The sequence below is a fragment of the Perca flavescens genome, chromosome 1 (genome assembly GCF_004354835.1).
Source record: "Perca flavescens isolate YP-PL-M2 chromosome 1, PFLA_1.0, whole genome shotgun sequence".
In the NCBI taxonomy this organism is placed as follows: Eukaryota; Metazoa; Chordata; class Actinopteri; order Perciformes; family Percidae; genus Perca; species Perca flavescens.
In genome coordinates, this window is record NC_041331.1 from 39,236,385 (window position 1) to 39,259,041 (window position 22,657).

General features: G+C 40.3%; 1 protein-coding gene across 1 annotated transcript in view; it reads right to left on the reverse strand.

Moving 5' to 3' along the window:
* The window catches only part of iqgap1 (IQ motif containing GTPase activating protein 1), a 77,594-nt gene that overhangs the window by 52,009 nt on the left and 2,928 nt on the right, over nucleotides 1–22,657 (reverse strand). Inside the window, exon 2 of the mRNA XM_028573165.1 lies at nucleotides 22,549–22,651. Coding sequence (XP_028428966.1) covers nucleotides 22,549–22,651 — 103 coding nt within the window. The remainder of the gene's footprint in view (nucleotides 1–22,548; nucleotides 22,652–22,657) is intronic.

Genomic DNA, 22,657 nt, shown 5'->3' on the forward strand with positions numbered 1-22,657 from the left:
AACATCATCGATAAGCAGGGTGTTGGGGAAATCACTTCAGTCTGCAGTTTTTGCAAGTTCCCTCAATTTTATAGCATAAAATTGCATAAATATCACGCATATTCCATTGCATTCTTTAAGAAAACATGCCGCATAATCAAGGATTTTTGCCAGCAACAATCACAAAAAAACTCCGCATTTTTCTGGAAAGATGGGGTAACACTTTATTTGAAGGTATCTACATAAGAGTGACATGACACATGAACCCTAACCCTAAAAATAACCCTAACTTGTCATGAAAAAAAAAAGAATGACCCTTACTAAAAGAAGCATTAGGTCATAAACGTTTATGACTTGTTTATAATATTTATGACACGTTCATGACAGTGTCACTCTTATGTAGATACTTTCAAGTGAAGTGTAACATGGTCAAAAAAATGATGTAAAATTGCATATTGTTTTTATATATTGTCTGCAGACTAAACTAATAGGCTAGATATTTAGCCTCTGTTACATTCCGTCTCTGGATCAGTAACAATTTGTTTTAATAACAGATATCACACAGCAGCACGAGAGTATACAGGAAAACGTGGAAACACCACAAATCTTTATCTCATCCCTCCTGTGAGCCGGCAGGAAGCTGAAGTCAGCGGCGCGTTCAGAGGTCAGTCTCATAGGAAGAGCTCGGTTACTGACCACTGTCTCTCCAGGAAGACACTGCATCCTCTGTTCTAACCGCACACTGGGAATCCTAAAACCTCCGACTGGCTGTTGGGGGGGTCCGTTATTAAAGTTTAGTCCATGGCAGAAATCTTCAACAGGGGGTCAGGGACCCCTAAGGGATCCTCAGAGTTACTGCATGTGGGCCACCAAATTATTGATATCAAAAACTGAAATGTCTTGAAGGGTGACTACCGTTTATTTTTCAAACTGGCTCTCTATTTTCCTCTGTTTCTTTGTCTAAGTGACTGATGGGAACAACAATCTTTGACATCGGTCCAGTATTAGGTGAGATCGGCAGCAGAGAAACAAGCTACAATGTAAGTTAATAGAGCAATTGTCCAGCTTGTATTTACCTTAACAAAATTGCTCGCTGTGTGTGTCTGACAACATTATGGAAAGGATCCCTTCAGAGATGGACCTTTAAAACCTCTTTGAGACCTTTCTGTTTAACCAAGAACAGCTCTGAAGTCTCTAGCGCTAAACCCACCAGACTCAATTTAAAAAAGCAATAATTTTAGCGTGTATATGTTCACATGTAGAGATGTTCCGATACTGCCTAAAACGCCGGTATCGGGAAGTACTGGAGTTTATGCACCGATCAGATACCACGTAATAAAGCCCTAAAGAAAATCTTCGTTGAAGTAGTTTATTCATGTTCTGTTTCCGTTATAACTGACGGTCAAACTGGAGAATAAAAGAAAGTTCTGGGGCATTCATTGTTTTTTTGCTCACGTTTCACAAGAGTTTAACCTGAGCCAGACTGACAACAAAGATAGAAATCATACCACATCCATACAGGGATAGTAGTATACAGCTGTTATATATCATATCACATCCATACAGAGATAGTAGTATACAGCTGTTATACATCATACCACATCCATACAGGGATAGTAGTATACAGCTGTTATACATCATATCACATCCACACAGAGATAGTAGTATACAGCTGTTATACATCATATCACATCCATACAGGGATAGTAGTATACAGCTGTTATATATCATATCACATCCATACAGGGATAGTAGTATACAGCTGTTATACATCATATCACATCCATACAGAGATAGTAGTATACAGCTGTTATATATATCATATCACATCCATACAGGGATAGTAGTATACAGCTGTTATACATCATATCACATCCATACAGGGATAGTAGTATACAGCTGTTATATATCATATCACATCCATACAGAGATAGTAGTATACAGCTGTTATATATATCATATCACATCCATACAGAGATAGTAGTATACAGCTGTTATATATCATATCACATCCATACAGGGATAGTAGTATACAGCTGTTATATATCATATCACATCCATACAGGGATAGTAGTATACAGCTGTTATATATCATATCACATCCATACAGGGATAGTAGTATACAGTTGTTAAAACATAATAAAATATGACACACTGGTATCGTATCGGTAATGTGCATCGGCCAGTACGCAAGTTCAGGTATCAGAATCGGTATCGAGCCTTCTCTATTCACATGGAAATCTGTCAACTGTTTTTATTTCAACCAAAACTAGAGTACGGATGGTTGGAAAAGTGGAAAGACAACCCAAAGTAGCTTTCATAGTTTTATTTTGTTTGTTTCTGTCGACTTTGAATGAAGTGTATTTTACAATGCTAAAATTACTGTTTATTTACTTAAATTCCTGGTAATCCTAAGGATTGACAGTGCCACATGTATGTTTAACATTAAAACATGATTAATAAGACATTCCAACAATTACTATTTTAATAGCTTAGTACTCCATTTACTAGAAAGGCATGTAAGGCAGCCCTACACGTCATTGTATGCCCAATTTAACATGCAACTTAATTTGATACAATATACAGTATGTAGTGAGGGGTCCCTGCTCCGTCTCTCTTTCAGTTGAAGGGTCCTTGGCTTTAAAAATCGTTGAAGACCCCTGGTCTGTGGAGGCGAAGACACTTTGGACTTCAGTTACATTCTTCCTTTTTCCCAGGTTTCCGTCTGAGTCACAGGCGCAGTGCTTCCGCCGCAGTTAATGTTTAATAACTGCTTATACTAACAGACCACAAGCCTGGTTATTGTAACGCTAAGAGCTATTTGTTCTTCAGTCCGTCTCAGGGAGTGGCCTAATAGGTTTTACGGACTCATAATTTAGAAACGGAAAGTTTTCAACAGCATTTACATGACTAAATGTCAACATGGAGCAAGTCCTACATCGTTAAATAGTATAGTATGGTCATGGAAATGCTAATAATAGTTACATTTGACCTAAGATGCCCAAAACCAAATGTAGCCAGATTTCATGTCTTTTGTTAAGTCACCTTCTCAGTCAGATGATCTTAAATCACATGAAGTGCATAATTGTCCTTAACATACTAATAATATAACAACTACACACAGAGACTCGCCTCAGTAACGCAACTTATTTAGAGACAGAATTAACCATCAGAGACATCCCAGAAAGCGGATACAAGTGTCACAAACACACCATTGTAATTTAAAATTCTGCAGCGTGAAAATTGACGTTAACACACTTCCTAAATTTTCCAGTTATTATTTTGTGGCACTAAAAACAAGAATGTTGCAGGCTATGCCTCATCCTGCTGGACTCGAACAAGAAAAAAAAACATTAATTTAGGTTATTGGGTAAATGAGGACACAAAGAAACATAAAAGCTTTAATTAATGATTACCACTAAAATGTTTACCCTGACTGAGACAAAGTGCTGCTGTGGTAGATGTTGATATTACGGTCGTAAACTCAACACTTCTCGTTGCCGTTTCACAATAAAAACCAAACAAAATAAACCTTGCTGCAGCAAAAGATAAGAGTAAATTGAACTAGATAAGCTTTGGGAAGTTGTGATAACTATTTTTCCACTTCGTTGAGAGTTAACAAAAGACAAAATCTACTTTTTCAACTGTAATGAAAATAATCGGCTTCTTATATCCACACCTTTCATTCAGAAATCAGTCTTACATGGTGAACTGTAAGGTGTCGTGACCTTAACCTTTAACCAAGGATTAGCCAACGCATGAGCCACACCCACCACTGAAGCCTTCAGCTAAGGCCAGGAAGCCCCATGTGTACATGCAAACATTCTCAACATAACACATAAAACAGGCATTGCAGGGCCAAACAATATGCTCAGTTTAGTGAATCCTGTTCTGTGCCGTCCTTGCATGGCATTATGAAAAAGAAGGCAATGCTGTGTATTTACAGAATAGCTGGAAAGGCAAATCATGTGTGGTGAGCCTTATCACAAGGTCAAGGTACACATACCATTATCACACATACAACCCCCCCACCCCCCATGTCCTGCTTTCCGTTTCTTGCTAACCACCCACCTCCTCCATTGTGATGATAAACTGGAGTCTAATTAAAGTCTGTGCACATTCTCTCCTACAATCCAGAGGGACATCCCAACCTCGGTATGAACTACATGCAGGGCTGCGCAATAAATCTGTTCTTTTTTTTAATAATAGCTTCTACAATAAACACATAAAAATCGCAAAAGGCTGCGGCATATTGGAAAGACATTTAGGGATTTTTTGTGTTAGTTGAAAGAAAATATCAGCAGAACATTGCACTTAAAAATGTAACTCATTCTCTTTTTTTAGTGCTGCCTTTTATGTTCAATTCAACGTTCAATTTGTTCAATAAAAGAATGTTGAAACTGCTTTCCTTGCATTTGTTTTAAATTCAACAAACAATTTCTTGTATTTTAGCAGAATACTGAAGGCAGCAGAGATGCAGATCTGAGTACACTTTAATATCTGTTCATTTATTGCAAGTAATATCGTTATCGCGGTATTCAACAAAGTTATCGCATAGTTTTCCTCATATCCTGCCGCCCTAGTACAAACCATAGTCTAAAAGGTGTAAACCATGGAGCGGTTTCACAAGGACAAAGCACAAAGGAAGGGATGGAAGAAAAAATAAAAAAGGAGAAAAATGACAAGAGGCAACACACACACACACACACACACAAAAGATGAGTGAGAGCCAAGTTGTCCATTACATGCTTTGCTGCAACGCTGGAATCTGTGCACCAACTGACCTCGTCCTCTCAGCGCTCACACTCAAACAACCCGACAGCAACACCGTGCACACTGAGTCACTGTGTGAAATCAGTGCTTAGTGTGTTAAAGTGGGGGAACTAATCAACCAGGCCCCGGCTGTACACCGTAACACATTTCGCAGGCCGTGACGCTGAAAAAAACCTACAAATCTGGTTCATTTACAGCCTCTTACCGTGCGTCTAACTAATTATTCTGTTATACTAACATTTCCTAGGACGGTAAGAATGAATGTATGTTACAGCTTAAACAATTAGCTGATTATGGATTGGATGACTGAAGGAAATTCATTCATTTTTGCAAATCAATTTTTATGTCAGTAATTCCCAACTGGGGGGTTGGGCCCTCTTAAAAAGGTGCAGTAAGCGATGCTGTAAAGACTCTTGATATTTAAACTCAACTGCCAAACAATTACCCCCTCCCTCAGAAGCTCCCCCACGATTTTCAACCCATCTGAGGCGCGTCATCCAACGGGAGATTTACCCATGCTTAAACGCAGACCTCAGGGTACTGCCGCTATTTATGTGCGTGTATGGCAGCACAGAAAATCTGCAAACTTTCTCTAATAGGCAGGACACACCAGCCAGACGGCCGACCCTCGGCAGAAAAGCCAGTCGAGATGATCAGTCGGGTCCCCGAGGTCCAAAAAACTGCCTCGGGACACACTGAGGAGACACCGACTTGAGAAACGTAATACGTCTCCATAGCAGCAGGCAGCGCTACTCTGTATTGTTGAAATGAAATGAACACGGCAGCTGATTGGACGAACGCGTCACGTGGGTTTGTTTTCTCCGGAAATTCAAAGCCAGACTGTCATGGCGGCTTGTTCAGAATACGATCTCATATTGGACTAAAATAGTTCACCGAAACATGTTTCTGAAAACATTTTAAGCGAGAAATAGGCCATGCAGTTGCGGAATCTACCTTCATTTCAGCTCAACAAAGGTCAGTTTAAAAGATTTTCGTCAGATTTTGAGAGACTCTAGTCACGCTCATTCCGCTCGCCATTTCCGGGTGAGTCCCGACTGCCCTGCCTCCGACTGAACAGGTCAGGTCGGCCAAAATGAACGCCGACAGCCCCCCAGACGGACGACGGCACAGGACACACCGAACAGACTCGAGTCACTGACCTCGCCAGACTGTCCCACGGCCGATTATCGGCCCCTGTGTGTCCCGGCCTTTAACGCTAGCGGTAGCTAGCTAGCTTGGTTAAATCTTTCAAAACAAATCTAGTTCTAGTCTTGCAATGCGCGACCCTGCAAGATCCCCAGTCTTTACATGTTATGACAGTCTTTAGAGAGGATTGTCTTTAGATGTGGGATGGTGTCAGACTTTAGTCTTTTCAAAGTCTGTTCAACGTCTGACAGTGTATGGTAGGTATAAGCTGAATCAGGCGGATTCCTTTCACTGACGAGGATCGACGAGCAGTGACGGTGAAAACTAGGGCACCCGACCGTCTCCTTGGTGTGTCAGCAGCTCGACCTAGTCTCAGGTTTCACACACACACACACACACACACACACACACACACACACACACACACACACACACACACACACACACACACACACACACACACACACACACACACACACACACACACACACACACACACACACACACACACACACACACACACACACACACACACACACACACACACACACACACACACACACACACACACACACACACACACACACACACACACACACACACACACACACACACGGCAGGCCAGGTGAGAGGCAGTGGAGGAGGGGCGGGACCCGGGACAGTACCCGCAGGGCTTTTATGGAGCACTGATCCCTCTTTCTTTCATTCCCTTTTCATTGCCACATTATTAACTGTGGACTTTGTGACTCAGGCCTGTGTTCTTCTGGGAAAGCCTTGGCAGGTAACATTTACACAGCAACCCAAATACACCCTCCAGCAGTGAAGAAGTAGACCTCAAACTGGCACATTCAAAGCTAAACTCTGTCAATTTTTTTTGTTTTCCTAGGTTTGAACCTCTTAGTATTTATGGCTGTGTTGTGATCTGTCGGTGTGGACAAAAATCTGACATTTAGTCTACTTTATAGCTGTGCTAACATTGTGGCTCTGGGGACAACTGCATCAGTCGGTTGGCCCAGAAACATCTTTACAAAGTGGATGAAAAGTCATTTAGTTCAGACATGCACGGTCACTAGGGGTGGGAATCACAGGCTACCTCACAATACGATACACAATAAGATACCGATAATATCACGATACAGCAATTCTGTGATAATATACAGTACAGGCCAAAAGTTTGGACACACCTTCTCATTCAATGCTTTTCCTTTTTATTTTCATGACTAATTTACATTGTAGATTCTCACTGAAGGCATCAAAACTATGAATGAACACGTGGAATTATGTACTTAACAAAAAAGTGTGAAATAACTGAAAACATGTCTTATATTTTAGATTCTTCAAAGTAGCCACCCTTTGCTTTTTTTATTAATAAGGGAAAAAAATTCCACTAATTAACCCTGACAAAGCACACCTGTGAAATGAAAAACATTTCAGGTGACTACCTCATGAAGCTCATTGAGAGAACACCAAGGGTTTGCAGAGTTATCAAAAAAAAGCAAAGGGTGGCTACTTTGAAGAATCTAAAATATAAGACATGTTTTCAGTTATTTCACACTTTTTTGTTAAGTACATAATTCCATATGTGTTCATTCATAGTTGCGATGCCTTCAGTGAGAATCTACAATGTAAATAGTCATGAAAATAAAGAAACCGCATTGAATGAGAAGGTGTGTCCAAACTTTTGGCCTGTACTGTATGTTGCTTGACAATCCTATAATGATACGGCACGGTATTGGTCTAACTATGAATACAAAATGCTGTGAAAAGTTTAAGTGCAAGTTTTCTCTCTTTACCTACCGCAAGTCCAAATTGTTAAAAAAAAAAAAAAAAAAAAAAAAAAAATTCTGCAGCACAAGTTTTTCAGTCTGTGAATTAAATTTACAGAACTATTATTTGGACTTCAACATGGCTGGGACATCGGTTAGTTTCCTCTGCCATCCCGATGAAAACCTCTTCCTCTTCGGCTAGTTAAGATATCTTCAAGTTCCCCTCGTTCACGTGTTGAGCTCCACCTCGAGGAGCAGGTAAATCTATTCAGAGTACCCTATTTAATCAATTAAAATATTGATATTTGGCGCCAGCGTATCGATTATTGTATTGCACGAAGAAGGACAACGGTATATTGCCGTATCAATACTTTGTCCCACCCCTTATGGTCACCAAATGGCTTTATGATAACCCTGACCGTTCATGCAGTGCCACCAACCAGTCAAAACTCCCACGTCATCCGGCTCAGTCGCCTGAGGACAGATGCTATCACTATGAAAAGGTTTGAACATATCGCTCTTGTGTCATTGTTCTCCTCATATCAACACAATGCCGGGGCCCTGACATTACATAATAGTCATTGCAGTAGTGGCGGCCATACACAAGAGTGCTTCGAAACGGTTTGAAAACAGGAAATTACAGGCAAATGGCTTTAGGAGGAACTGGGCTAATCTCGCAGTGAAGGGTGACATCAAGAACACAGAGTTTGAAACTCACTCACACCATAAAAACAGCTCTGATCCAACTTTAACAATCTTTTATTTGTAAAATAACAAGAGAGTAGAGTAGAGCTATAATTGTTAGTTGCAGCCCTAATTTAGAGTTATACGCCTTTTTGCTACAGTCGGTGTCTCCTTTACACCGCCCTGTCATTGTGCAAGGCATAAAAAAGGGAATACCGTAATCATTTTCTTAAATGTATATATTTCGCAACATTTTACAACACACATCTGCTGGCAAGCTATCAGCGACAAAAAACAGACGTGAATGTGACAGTAAAGTTAGTAAAGTAACGATTATTTCTTAGATATTTTATTATCGTGGGTGGAAGAGTGTGACGACACTCGACTCGGCATGATGGATTACAGATAAAAACAGATCATCTTTCTGTTTACTGTGAAGAATGATCTCGCTCTGTCAAAGACAAGATAATCTCGATCTTAAAGTCATCTTGAAAAAAAGTAGTGAAGTTAAGTGGCGACATGGCGTGTTGAAACGTTGGTGTGCAGCTGACAGAACAGGCAGAAACTGCCGCAGTTGAGGAGTTGATCCACTTGTATTACTGTTAAACAGCATGTTAAGGTCGCATAACAGTATTTAGCTATGATAGAAGTATGGTGAATGAATGAGGTTTGGAGAAGCTGTCTTATAAGATGTATAGTAGTCTCCAACACATAAGCACACGTGTTTGCAGTCAGGGCCCTGAGCCTAGGGTTGGGTACCGTATGGATTTTTACGATTCAGATGCCAAACTGGTAATTTTAAAACGATTCCTAAACCGATCCTTAAAAAAAACTGAAAAATGTCATCGAAGAAAGGCTCTTTTATAGTTTTCTTTTTATATTATAATAACAATATATTAACGTTTTAAAGTACTTAAATATATAATAAGATCACAAGCAGTGAATGGTTAATATGCTTTTACGTCCGTTTTGGTGAGCCAAGAGGGAATATATGGCATTTTAAAAGTAGCCTACATTTGCGGTAGCTAGCTAACGGTAGACTACAGAGAAAGTGTGATATTTTTACGTCCGTTTCGGAGCAACAGAGGGGAAAATATTTCAATCGACACATTAAGTGGAACTGAAATTTGCGTTCTAATCCGGTCTGATTCCATAGTGGAACCGGGTTTCGGTACCCAACCCTACCTGAGGCTCTGGAACGATCTGCCTAAGGATATCAGGTCAGCTGAGTCAGTGATCTCCTTTAAGTCCCTTCTTAAAAAAACGCTTTTATCGTAGAGCCTTTCCCGATTTTATTTGAGCTTGAACCTACCTTGAACTGTCTTTTGTTCTTTGGAAGTTGTGTTTTTCTTTTCTTTTCTTACCTACACTGTACAGGGTGTTACACCAAATAGTTTTTATTTGTTGAAGAACGGAAGAACTGGAGAGCTTCTTCTCTCTAACTAGGGTTAGTGAACAAAAGACGGTGGCTCTTTGGTAGGGGGCAAGAATAAATTCAATAAACGTCAAGTAAAATCCCAAGGCACTCGTCTTATGAAAAGAAATTTAAAATGCCTTTATTTCATCTTGCATATTGTCAATAGAATAAGTATAAAAACCAACTTCAATGAGTTTCGGCGTCCAGTTTTGAGAATATGCCAGATGAATTAAAGGCTTTTTTTTTTTTTATTCTTAAAACGAGTGCCTTGGGGTTTTCCTTGATGTCTATTGTTTTTTTATGGTTGTTTTAATGATCTGGTCCATTTCATTGTTTTGTGAAGCACAACGTAGCGTTCAAAAAAGTGCTCTATAAATAAAGATTATTATATAAATGACATGGTAGAAGCAAATTCAATTTAACCAGATTTAAAAGGCAAGTGCATCACTGCATTTTGGATTTTAAAAAACAAATGTAACCAAGAAATAAAATAACTCCAAAAGACTTCCACCCTGAGATAGAAACAAAACAGGAGCAATATGTTGGTTTGATGGGGTTTTAAGCCCCCCAACGTCTCCTTGCAGGCAGCGCTGCAACCGTTTACTTCAAGGCACCTAGCCCTAACCATAACCATAGCCTAATCCTAGTGCCTTCCAGGCAACTCCGTTGGGGGCTTAAAACACAGATAAACAATACGTTGCCTCACTGTCAACTGTCAGTGACATAACCCAATGAAAATACCACTGTGGTATTTGAACCACTTGTCCCAACAGTAACCACCCAGTCTCAGGGTAAAAGCTGATCATTCTTCAGTGTCACTTACTTTGACACAAATGGCAGATGTTTTGAAATTCAGCTACTTGTCAACATTCACTCAAAAAGTGGGTATATTTATCAGAGGCGAGCATCTTTACGGACACGGACACACACACGGACACACACACGGACACACACACACAGACACACACACACACACGGACACACACACACACACACACACACAGTAAATAGGACCTAACCAGAATGGACAGCCTGAGCCAACCAGAGCAGACAGAGTCAATAAAACACCAATGTGTTGAAAACCACAGGTAAACCCTGCTGTCACTAGGCAACCCTCACCACTACATGACTCATATGTTGTTTTACAGAAACCTGTCATGTTAACAGTATTGTTCTGTTAACTTTAAACCAAATAAGGTAAGAGTCAGAAAAAAATCAAATATAGATGCAGTGGATTCCCATTTATGTCACATTACTGAAAATTATTTCAGACTAGGGATGCACAATGTAAAGTTTTCTTATCGTTATCACAATGTCAACTGGCCCAACAAACATATCGCAAAAGATACTCCTGAATTTTTTTGTGTTAGTTGAAAGAAAATATCAGCAGAAAACTGCACTTTAAAATGTAACTGTCATTCTTTTTTTAGTGGTGCCTGTTATATTCAATTCAATGTTCAATAAAACAGTCCTTCCAGAAAAATGCTGAGTTTTGTGATTGTTGCGGTCAAAAATCCTTGATTATGCGGCACATTTTCTTAAAGAATGCAATGGAATATGCGGTATATTTATGCAATTTTATGCAATGAAATGTGCAAAAATTGCAAAAATTGCAGGAACTTGCAAAAATTGCAGTTTGATGAAAAAGAGATTCCCTCAACACCCTGCTTATCGATTATGTTCACGTCACTTCATAACGTCACTTCATAACGTCACTTCATAACGTCACTTCATAACGTCACTTCATAACGTTCAAAAAAACAAAATGGCTGCTCTTGTGTGACGTAAACGCAACATTTTTCAACTTTGTGCTAAGATATATGGGACTTTATTGCAACGAAAATGCGGGGATTATGAAATCATGCAAGCCCTGCATATTTTGCACAGAAATCAGCAATTTATGCAACGAAAGTGCGGCCTATTTGAAAAAATGCGGCCCCCTCATAAATATGCGGACTTTGGCCGCATTGAATTATGCGTTCGCATAATCACGTTTTTCTGGAGGGACTGATAAAAGGATGTTGGAAATTATGTAATTTGTTTTAAATTTAACAAGCATTTTTGGTGCATTTTAGTAGAAAACTGAAAGCAGCAGAAATGCAGAACTGAGTACACTTTAATATCTTTTTATTTATCGCGTGTAATATCGTTATCGCGATATTCAACGTTATCGTACATTTTCAACATATTGTGCTATTTCAGACATTTACACACTTTGAAGAACCCCTTTTTTGTGCACAAGACTCAGAATGAAATACTCAAACTAAAATGGTTACTGTTCCTGAACCATTTTGATCATAGTGATGATCCCTGGCTGCTATTTTAAGCAAACGATTTGCAGTTCATTATCACAAAATCACAAGACGTCTATAAGATCCTGAACCAAATATACCAAGGGCACGTGTTAAATACAAGTTTTTTTTTCCTCACATTTTAACTGTGCTATTTTGTATGCACTGCTGTTACATGATAAGTAACTGAATGCCAAAGTCTACAATGCATTTCCTTCTTCATCAAACTGCAAGTCTGCTCGAGTAATTTTCCACACACAAAGAAACCCAAAGGTTTGCTGGTGCAGGCTTAATCTTTCTCCGTGTACACATGTGAAAATATCAAGTCAAAGCGCAGTGTCTCTGAAAAACTGGCACAAAGGCGTTGTCCACAAACACACCACAGCTCCAACATGACAGAGTGATCAGGCTCGAGGTTGAATCCTGGAAGGAAACAGACACTGTAAAAGGAGCGCTCCCAGTTATTTATCTGCATGCAAATAAGAAATTTGACTGAAAGTATTCTGTGAAAGATCTTACTACAGTTTTATTTAGAATAGTCAAATTAGTCTGACTCACACCTAGGGATGGGTCTCGAGACCCGGTTCTCTTAGGACCCGGTTCCAAAATTCTCTAAACTTTTTTCCGAGCACAGTGTGTGCGTAAAGACCATAGGTAAAGACTAGCCTCCCCACCGCAAATCATTCAAAACATAGTAGGACTGGCATTTTGATAATTTTGTTTAAAAAAAGTCAAGTACCTTCAAGACCATTCATTTTCACAAGTGCATACTTTTCTTTGAAAGCCTTAAACTTTCATGAAATGTCATGGTTATAGTGAACCCTGTCATTTAGAGAAATTACACAAAACACTAATTAGACGCCCTCTCAGGAAAAAAAAAAAAAAAAAAAAAAAAAAAGACACTGCTCTGTATTTCTTCTCACCACAGCGATGGAGGGAGGATGGAGGCCACAGAAGGCAGCTCGGGACCATCAGTGATGAGCAGTGACGTCGTCAAGGAGGAGTTTTTGGGTAGTTAAGGTAGCACGGGAGGGAGGTGTCCAGGACTGGGCAATAGATCAATATTATATTATTATCGATATATATATATAAGGCTATATATCATCTTAGATTTTGGATATCGTAATATGACAAAAGTGTTGTCTTTTCCTGGTTTTAAAGGCTGCATTACAGAAAAGTGATGTCATTTTCTGCCCTGACCGGGACCTTTATGGGGGTCCTTAGGGGCATCTGACGGGGACCTTTATGGGGGTCCTTAGGGGCATCTGACCGGGACCTTTAGGGGGGTCCTTAGGGGCATCTGACCGGGACCTTTATGGGGGTCCTTAGGGGCATCTGACCAGGACCTTTAGGGGGGTCCTTAGGTGTATCTGACCGGGACCTTTAGGGGGGTCCTCAGAGTTATTGCATGGGGGCCAACAAATTACTAATTGTTTTTTAGAAGTTTTTTCAAAATTGAAAATGTCTTAACATGAATCCAACATATTATTAGCAAATATAAAGCAGCCTATTTGTTAAGGTAGTCACTATCCACAGATAAAGTTAATCCCAAGGATTCACTGTGCCACATGTTTGTTTAACATTACAACATGATTTATACAATCATGCCAACAATTATTATTTTACTCTCTTAGTATTGTATGCACTAAAAATGTATGTATAAAGCCTTTAGGCCGCCCTACATGATATTGTAAGCACAGGCACCTATTTTCAACCCCTACTACATTGTCGCAATATTGACATCGACGTATTTGGTGAAGAACATCGTGGTATCTGATTTGGCGTCTGAGACAGACTCTACTTATCAGGCAGGCTGACACGTGTGCTGGAGTAAATGCTGTTGGTTTACCATTCAACGCATTGTTTAGGCCTGTCTAAACAAGGACTTCTACAGAGTCACTGCCGTGGGCAGGACAGAGGAGGGAAACCCAAACACACTCAAATTTCTTTCTAAAAAGGTCAATGTTTTCATGTTTAAGTTCATCGGCTATAAAAAAGCAGCTCAGAATGGGACCAGAGTTATTTTTTCTGCTGATATTTATTGCGCTACTGGAGTATGTCAATGTACTATTATTTACTATAAGTATTTTATTTGTAGTGTACTTCATATTGTTTTTGTTTACATGTTCTCAAGCTGTGTTTTTGTTATGTTGACCTACCACTCTGGTGGAATATGCAGTTCTATTCTAAGTAAGGAACAAGGGGTTTAGCTTGAATCATGTTTGAATCTAAAGGTCAGCTTACAGCCAAATGTAGTCTTTTTTTTTTTTTTTTTTTTTTTTTTAATTGATCTTGAGAGATTAATCAAACGTCTTTAATTAAAACGAATGAGATTGTTCCATAAATGTATAAATGTGTGCATGGCATACAGTTTGTTGCCATTTGGGTCTGATATTCAAAGTTATGGTAATCCTTCCAGTCAGTTTTGACACCATGTTAATGCATGCACTAGTTAATTGCTGCGATTAAAAAAAAAAAAAAAAAAGGAGGAACCAGTAGGTCCTAGGGTTGGGCATTGTTTGGATTTTAACGATTCGGATTCCAACTGCGATTCTTCCTTTCGATTCCGGTTCTAATCCATTCTCGGTTCCGATTCTTTGAGGGGTGGAGTTTAAACGGGTCACATGCTTTTTCAATGTAAAATAAAGCCACACTAGAGCGCTGCTTACTGTGCTCCAAGGCTGCAACACAACAAGCGCCAGGCCGCAACGGAAACCAAAACTTGTGCTTGTTAAATTTGGAAACGATGATCAGATTTGAAACCGAATCCTCCAAACGATTCCAATAAAGAAACCGTTCCGCTGGAATCGTAATTTTTGCAACGATTCCAAGTAGGAATCGGTTCTCGATGCCCAACCGTAGAAGGTCCAGTTAGGCAGCAACACGAGACAGACAAGGTCAAACAATCACACACTGGCTGTAAACACACTTCCATTTAACATCATAAGCACCTGGAAGGGACAATGAGCACATCCTAAATATCTGTTACAATCCTCCGCAGCACAGAACGCTACTGTAGGAAAGTACAAAATACAGACAGACGCGGCAATAATTATATCAGTTTACGGCTGCAACTAACAATTATTTTCATTGTTGATTAATCTGTCAATTATTTTCTCGATTACTCCATTGTATGGTTCATAAAATGTCTGAAAATGAAAAGAAAAAAAAAAAAAAAAAAAAAAAAAAAAGTTGATCAGCGTTTCCCAAAGCCCAAGATGTCCACAACTCAAAAGATATTCAGTTTACTGTTACATAGGAGAGAAGAAACTAGAACAATATTCACATTTAACAAGTTGGAATCAGAGTTTTTTTTTTACTTTTCATAAAAAAAATGATTCAAACTGATTTATCGATAACTGAAATAGTTGGTGATTAATTTAATAGTTGACGACTAATCGATTAATAGATTGATCTTTGCAGCTTTACACCAGTTGTCTTTTATTAGTCTGGTAAAACTAGGGGTTTCTTTGCAACCTGTCTGATCAAGCTACAAAAATAAGAATTCATTTGTGCAAAAAAACACCAAGGTACAGCTAAACGGACAAAGAAAAAATATGGCTGCAGGTTTTCGATATTTGCTTAAGGAGGTGACAGATATCGGATATATATTGGTTAAATATCAACCTGAAATCTATCTCCACTGTTATCATAGACACTCTCTCCTCTCTTCCCCTAAAAGACTAATCAAACGCTCCTGTTCACTTTCACTCTGCTGTCAGATCTGAGAGGAATCTGGTTCACCTGTGGAATCGGAACCTTCCAGCTATACTCCAAAAAAATAATAACTACGTCAGCCGCTGAAAAGTGATTTACAACCAGCTTTACTTCCCCGCACGCAGCGCAGGCAGGGTGACAGGAAACGAGGAAGAGACAAAACGTAGATGACAAGCAACAGAGGTGCAGAAGCGGTCACGTCATCCTGACTTCAAACGTTACTGCATGTGTCATTTATCGTCAGTGAATCCACGCTGAAGCTAGCTGAAACGGTTTGCTGTGCACTGAGGCCACGAGGAGTGAATGTGCAGTTTGCACCCTGCACAGACCAAGAAACACAAGTACTGAAAACATGTCCGACTGCATAAACAGACCACGCTTGACCAGGCTAGGCTTTGTATGTCAGTTCTCTTGTTGATCATTTCTGATAATCAATGAGTCATTTATCAAGTAAAAAAAAAAAAAAAATCGCCAAAATGTGGGGCGTCTGGGTAGCTCACCTAGTAGAGCATGTGCCCCATGTACAGAGCTCAGTCCCTGTCGCGTCGGCCGCGGGTTCAATTCCGACCTGCAGCCCTTTACTGCATGTCATTCCCCATCTGGTCTCCCCTTTCATATCTTCACCTATCCTATCAAATAAAAGGTCTAAAATACCCCAAAAATTATCCAAAAAAAACAAACGTGTAGGGATCGACTGATACTGTTTTTTAAGGGCCAATACCGATAGCGATTATTAGTAGTTAATGAAATGGATAACAGATATTTAGAACCGATATGCATTTAAAGTGAAACTGAGAATCTTCAAGTGAAAATGTTATTTATTTTTCAAGTCAAAATTAAGATTTTGGAATGTTACAAACTCCAACACAAAACTTTGTTTAAATGCTTTAAGCAATTATTTAATAAATTAGAAACTTTCAACATAATACCCAGTAAAAGAGAGTCAGATAGCGTTGTGGGCGGGACCCTTAAAGAGTTTCTTTATCTTGGGGGATACAGTCATTTAACAGGCTGTAGGGGGATGAGCTATGGGGGGGGGGGCATTATGTGGTTGCAGTTGATGAGAAACACTGATCGGGTAATCAGGTCATGTGACTTTATGCCAACATTCCAAACATTTGTATCAAAATCCAAAATGGCAGCATATGTGGACAAAGACACTGGCCATGAGGTAAGTGTGGTTATATTTTTCACGATTATGATATTTTAGAGTTATTTTGTTTTAGAAAATAGTTTTTTTAAGGACAGTTTTACATGTTCTTGTGGATATTTTTTAAAAGTATCTTCTCACAACTTTGATAATCAGGCACTGAATGCCTGTATCCTGGGGGATACATTGCCCATATAAGGGTATTTAACAGGGCTGATCACTCGCAACATTGAACTCCTCTCTGACAGTAAACTAAATATCTTTGAGTTTTGGACAAACAAGACATTTGAGGACGTTCATCTTGGGTTTTTGGGAAACAATGATGGACATTTTCCCCCATTTTATAGACCAAACAATCGATTAATCGGGAAAATAATCGACAGCTTAATCGACTATGAAAATGATCGTTAGGTCGATCAGACAACTTACGTTTGAAATGTTTATTATGACAAACGAACATTGTGTTTGTTTCTGACCTCATCACTCCCCGCAGTATGGCTTTACATGAGATATTGGGGAGTGATGATAAAGTAGCTTCCCTCTGGCCGGAGCCTGCAGTGAGGCATGTCACGTGTGTGTAGGTAGTGCAGCTGGAGTTGGCGGCCTGAACTAGCTCGCAGGCATCGCCCCATTTGCAGCCCCTAGTTGTAGCCGTGCAGAAAATCTTAGTACACAACATCTAGTGTTTGAGAAGCCAAAAGAGATGAACAGGTCATGAGAATTCAAATATGCCAGGTGGCATCAGCCTCAGGCGGTTCCTCTGCATTTGATGGGTACATGAAAATAAGAGCGATGATAACGCATTTGCATCCCTCTGCTGAGAGAGCATACGTTCAGGCTGTACCCAAATCCAGACAGGCCTTCTCCGCTCAAACACACACCTGACAGTAGTAGTGTTAGAACAGTGACTGAGCCACATTACGTTTCTGCAGCCAGACACACAGGTGGCTCACACACCCTGCTGTGCACCTGTCAGACGCATTCCCATCATACCACTCAGCATCGACACGCAATCCCGGCATTCTCCCCCGCAGCGCTCCGCTGCAGGCTGCAAACTGCCTGATGTAAACAAGACAGCTCAGGGACAAGCATCGGCCAATCAGAAGGCTCACACTGTAGAGGTGTAGCAGCGACACATTCAAACGGTTAACATGATTGCCACATGCATCTCTCACGTTGTTCAAACATTCTTAGTACTCATATGGATTACGTTCCAGTCGTAAAGGTCAAGTGTGTCTAGTCTCGCATTGCCGGACCTTCCTCCACAGCGCTGCAGAGGAGGGTCTGGCTAGTCCACACAGCATTCCGGGATGGGAGACGAACGTGCTCTGGTTTCTTGGCATTTCTTTAAACCAATCACAATCGTCTTGGGTGACGCTAAGCACCGGGCGGAGCCACGGTGCCTCTGCAAAATATTCTCGGGAAGGAACTAGTTTTGGTGGAACGTGTACGTTAAAAAGTTGTTTTAGTCGGCAGCACAGGAACAATCCCGGAAGTGAAAGGTCGTGGATATAGACCAAGTGGTCAAATAAAGATATAAAAACTAAACTTAGTCCAGAATAAAGACTCTCTCTGAACTGTATCAGAAGTAGAGCTGCAAAGATTAATCGTTCAGCTCTCAACGATGAAATTAATCAGCGACTATTTTGATACTCCATTAAATCGGTTAGAGTCTTTTTTTAATTGGAAAAAAAAAGTAAAAATTCTCTGACTGCAGCTTGTTAAATGTGAATATTGTTCTAGTTTCTTCTCTCCTCTGGGTCAGTAAACTGAATATCTTTGAGTTGGGGACAAAGCGAGACATTTGAGGACGTCATCTTGGGCTTTGGGAAACACTGATCGACAATCATCATTTTCTGACATTTTAGTAGACCGAACAACTAATCGATTAATCGAGAAGATAATCAGATTAATCGACTATGAAAGTCATCGTGTGTTGCAGCCCTAGATTTAACATTATGTTGAGCCCAGGAAGAGTAGATGCTACCTAAGTGGTTGCTAATGGGGATCCAAATAAACCAATTAATTAAATTGTGATAAAAGACCACACCAAAAACTACACCCCCTTCTACCCAGACATTGCATGTCTGGGTGGGGGGGGGGAAACCCTGAAAACACTGTCCGCCTCCGATGAGGTGGCGGGTTTAGGAAGAAACAGCTGAGTCATGAACAGGAAGAACCTAGTAGGAAGCTTGCTTGACATTTCTCTTCATTAGTGTATTTTTCTGAGATATTCCAACACAATACTGCCACAAAAACTACCACAAAACTGCTAATACACTGCACACAATTATATTTAATATATATTACTCTAAATATTACTCTAAACCACCTCCTGTAAACCAACTGTATACTACTGTCTACACTGCACTATATTTCTTGTCCTGCCTGTGCACCACCTGTCTATACTTTGTATATCACATTGCACTTTTCTGCTGTTTTACACTTCTGGTTGGACGCAAACTGCATTTTGTTGTCTTTGTACTCTGCACAATGACAATAAAGTTGAATTTAATCTAAATCACAAACCGTGATAGCCTACATTTTCTTTTCTTTTTTAAATGGTTATTCACAGTTACCGGTTTTTCATCTTCTTTTGCCATAGATATTTAAATTCAGTGTTATTTCTGTATTTTTTTGTGATATTTTTGTGTTTTAAAAAAAAAAAAAAACTGGAATAAGTTTGTAAAGTAAACCCTGAATAATTTCATAAAATTGCAGATTTTGTTTTACAGTGTTAGGGGAGTAAAGAAGAGCCCAAAGTGAGGTAGTGTCAGGTGGAGGAAAAACAGACAAACCAGAAATCATTCCAGGAATTTCCTGAAGATCTCAGACGGCCGAGAGCAGGTGTGAGATGTAGGACAGCCAACAACCGTACAACCACTCAGTGTCTTTCTGGCTTTTTCTTAAATCGGTGCGTACACCATTGCAGTAGCACGGACTCTGTCACTCACACCGGAACCTGTTGCTATGACAACTGTGGGTTTCTGTGGCAACAGTGGGAAATACTAAAATCAACAGTGACTGAGTCACTTCCTGTCTCGCACAATCCTTCCTCTTTTGAAACCTGCGAGCCCGCAGCGGGGTCGACACAGAGTCACAGAAAGCAATCAAACGCGGCTGTTAACACGCTCAGGCAACCAGCCAGACACACGTGTGCACATGTGTGTGCACGTGTGTGTGCTAAGTAACACACCTTAACCACTACCTCATAAATTACAAGTATGAAATGATTGCAGATGAAAAGTTAAGTTAGCTAAATATAAATGTATGTTCTATAATCATTTTCTTCACTTCCATTTCTGCCGTTACACACATCACCAACGTCTTCACACACCATGACAATCGGTTTATGTTATTAAATCTTATCTCAAAGAAACCTTTCAGGAAACCATTTACTTTGTAGCTTCTGCAGTATGTACTGGGTTACTTCATATTTGTCGACACAATCCTTGATTTCACTTACAAAAGAAGCCAAAAGTTCTCACATGTCAAACTGTGTCTAAACACAAGCAGCTATGAGATGACTTGGACAAAAATATCTTTTTTTAAATATCAGTTCACAGAATAATTAACCGAGATAAACTAACCAGAATTTCAATGTCAACTTTCTTTACTTGACAGTTTTTTTTTTATCTCTGTATTGCACTTAGTTGCCTGGTACCAAGACAGTAGTGAGATTTGAGAGCCAGCTTGATCCCAGAAGAGCAGCTAAAGCCTGAGTGGGGGTGAAATAATTACAGATGCACCAATTACAACTTTCTAGTCCGATTCCGATTTTCTTTGAGTTAGGCCAGCCGATTCCGATTTCATTTTTTCTAACCACTAATGTTTTTGGACATATTATACTTTCATTCTTGTGGAATTGTTGGTATTATGATGATGATGGTTAAATTGGCTAACCTTTTGCACAGAACATAGAACATGTTTTGAACAGATAATGGATCACTATGAAATAGAACTATATACACATTACTCCTGGCGTGGGAAATTCACACACATCTAAAAGTGCAATGTCGGAACCATTTCCTTCTTTTCACATCCAATATCCAACTAAAAAAAAATGAAGCTGAATTTGACCCAGCAGCCTGCTGTAACTGGATGAATGTTGATAGAAGTAACACTGAATTGACAAAGAATGTGTGTTTTGGTTAAACTGGGTGAACCCAGCCCGATCTGCCGGCGATATGATTTCGCTCTGCAGCTCAGGCGGGAAACCTGTACATTTATCTATCCTGCTTCAGTTACAAATCTGCGGGAACCAATCACAAACTGCCTTATCCACCTGGCACGCTATTGGTGGGTTTAACACGATGACGATAGAGAAGCGACCAAGCAGCTTCTTGTTTACATTCAACATGGCGGCCACCGAAGCGCCGAAGCCCGTTGATGCCGCTGTCGCTGCTACATCACTCAGATCAGTGGTCTGATTGGTTGAAGGACTATCCAATTGCGTACAGAGTCATTTGAACTATGCCCGTTGATCACGCCACATCAAAATCCAGAGCAGACTCTCCAGACTAATGTTCAATCTTAAAAGACTGAGCCTGGTCTGGTGATAGCCAGACTATGTTTTGGTCTCATCATGGCCAACGCTCAATTTCTAAAATAAGGTCAGTATCGGTGCTACCAATGCGGTGCGCCGGCTCAGTGCATCCGTTTCTAAAATTGGCAAAACATGTTATTATAATGTCCACAGGGGAGCTAGTTATTAATAGATTTCAGTTGTCATCCATTCACCAAACTGCATGACAGCTGGCGTAGAAGCGATCATTCGACGGAGTCATTTTTCAAACAAAAAATGCCCAAAACTCATAGTTCCAGCATCTTCTTTCTTGAGGACTTCCTTTCTTTCTTTGTCTTTTTTTGATAGTAAAACTGCTTATCTTTGGGTTTTGGGACTTCGGACAAAAAAAGCAATTGGCAGACTTCTCATTGGCTTCTAGGAATCTAGGATTGCTGTGTTTCACTATCTTTTTGTCCCTTTTGTGGACTTTTAATGGAGAAAATTATCTGCAGACAAACTCATAACCGTTAAGGTGCGATTTATGCTTCTGCGTTAAATCTATGCTGGAGGCACGGACCCTACGCCGTAGCCTGACGTGCACCTCTCGGAAAATGTAACTACACGTCACGGCGACGCACGTCTCTCGGCCGTGGCTTTGTAGCATTGCATCCCCCCCGACTCATTTCCTGGTTCTCCTTCTCCATAAACAACAGGGAATCGAGGAGAGAGTTAACTTTTCCTGCTCCAGATTTCTCACCGTGATCAGAAAGAACAGGGGAGACACTTTGTTTCTCTCACTATGACTCTAGAGTCGCTACTCGCTCCGAAGCTAATCGCTAAACTCTCTCTCTCACTCTACCACTCACTCCCCACGCGCACACACACATGCTATTCTCTTAAAGAGATCGACTCACACACCAACGCATAAGTATAAACTTCAGGCCACTTACGCAGGCTACGGTGAAAGCTCTGCGTGGAGCCTCTGCAGGACCATAAATCAGCCTCAATGACAGATCCGGATGACTTTCCTACACTATGTAAAAGCTGAGCCCCGGTGTGAGAGACAATCTGTTTAAGCGGCCTGCAGAAGTTCAGGTAAACTATCCCCCAGCTCTTACCTTTTGGCTTCCTCCAGGTGACACAGGTACTCATAGGCCATGTTTTGCTGCCGCTGCTCATCCATCTCCTCCGCTGTGAGCCGCTCCACGCCATCCAGGACGGCTGCAG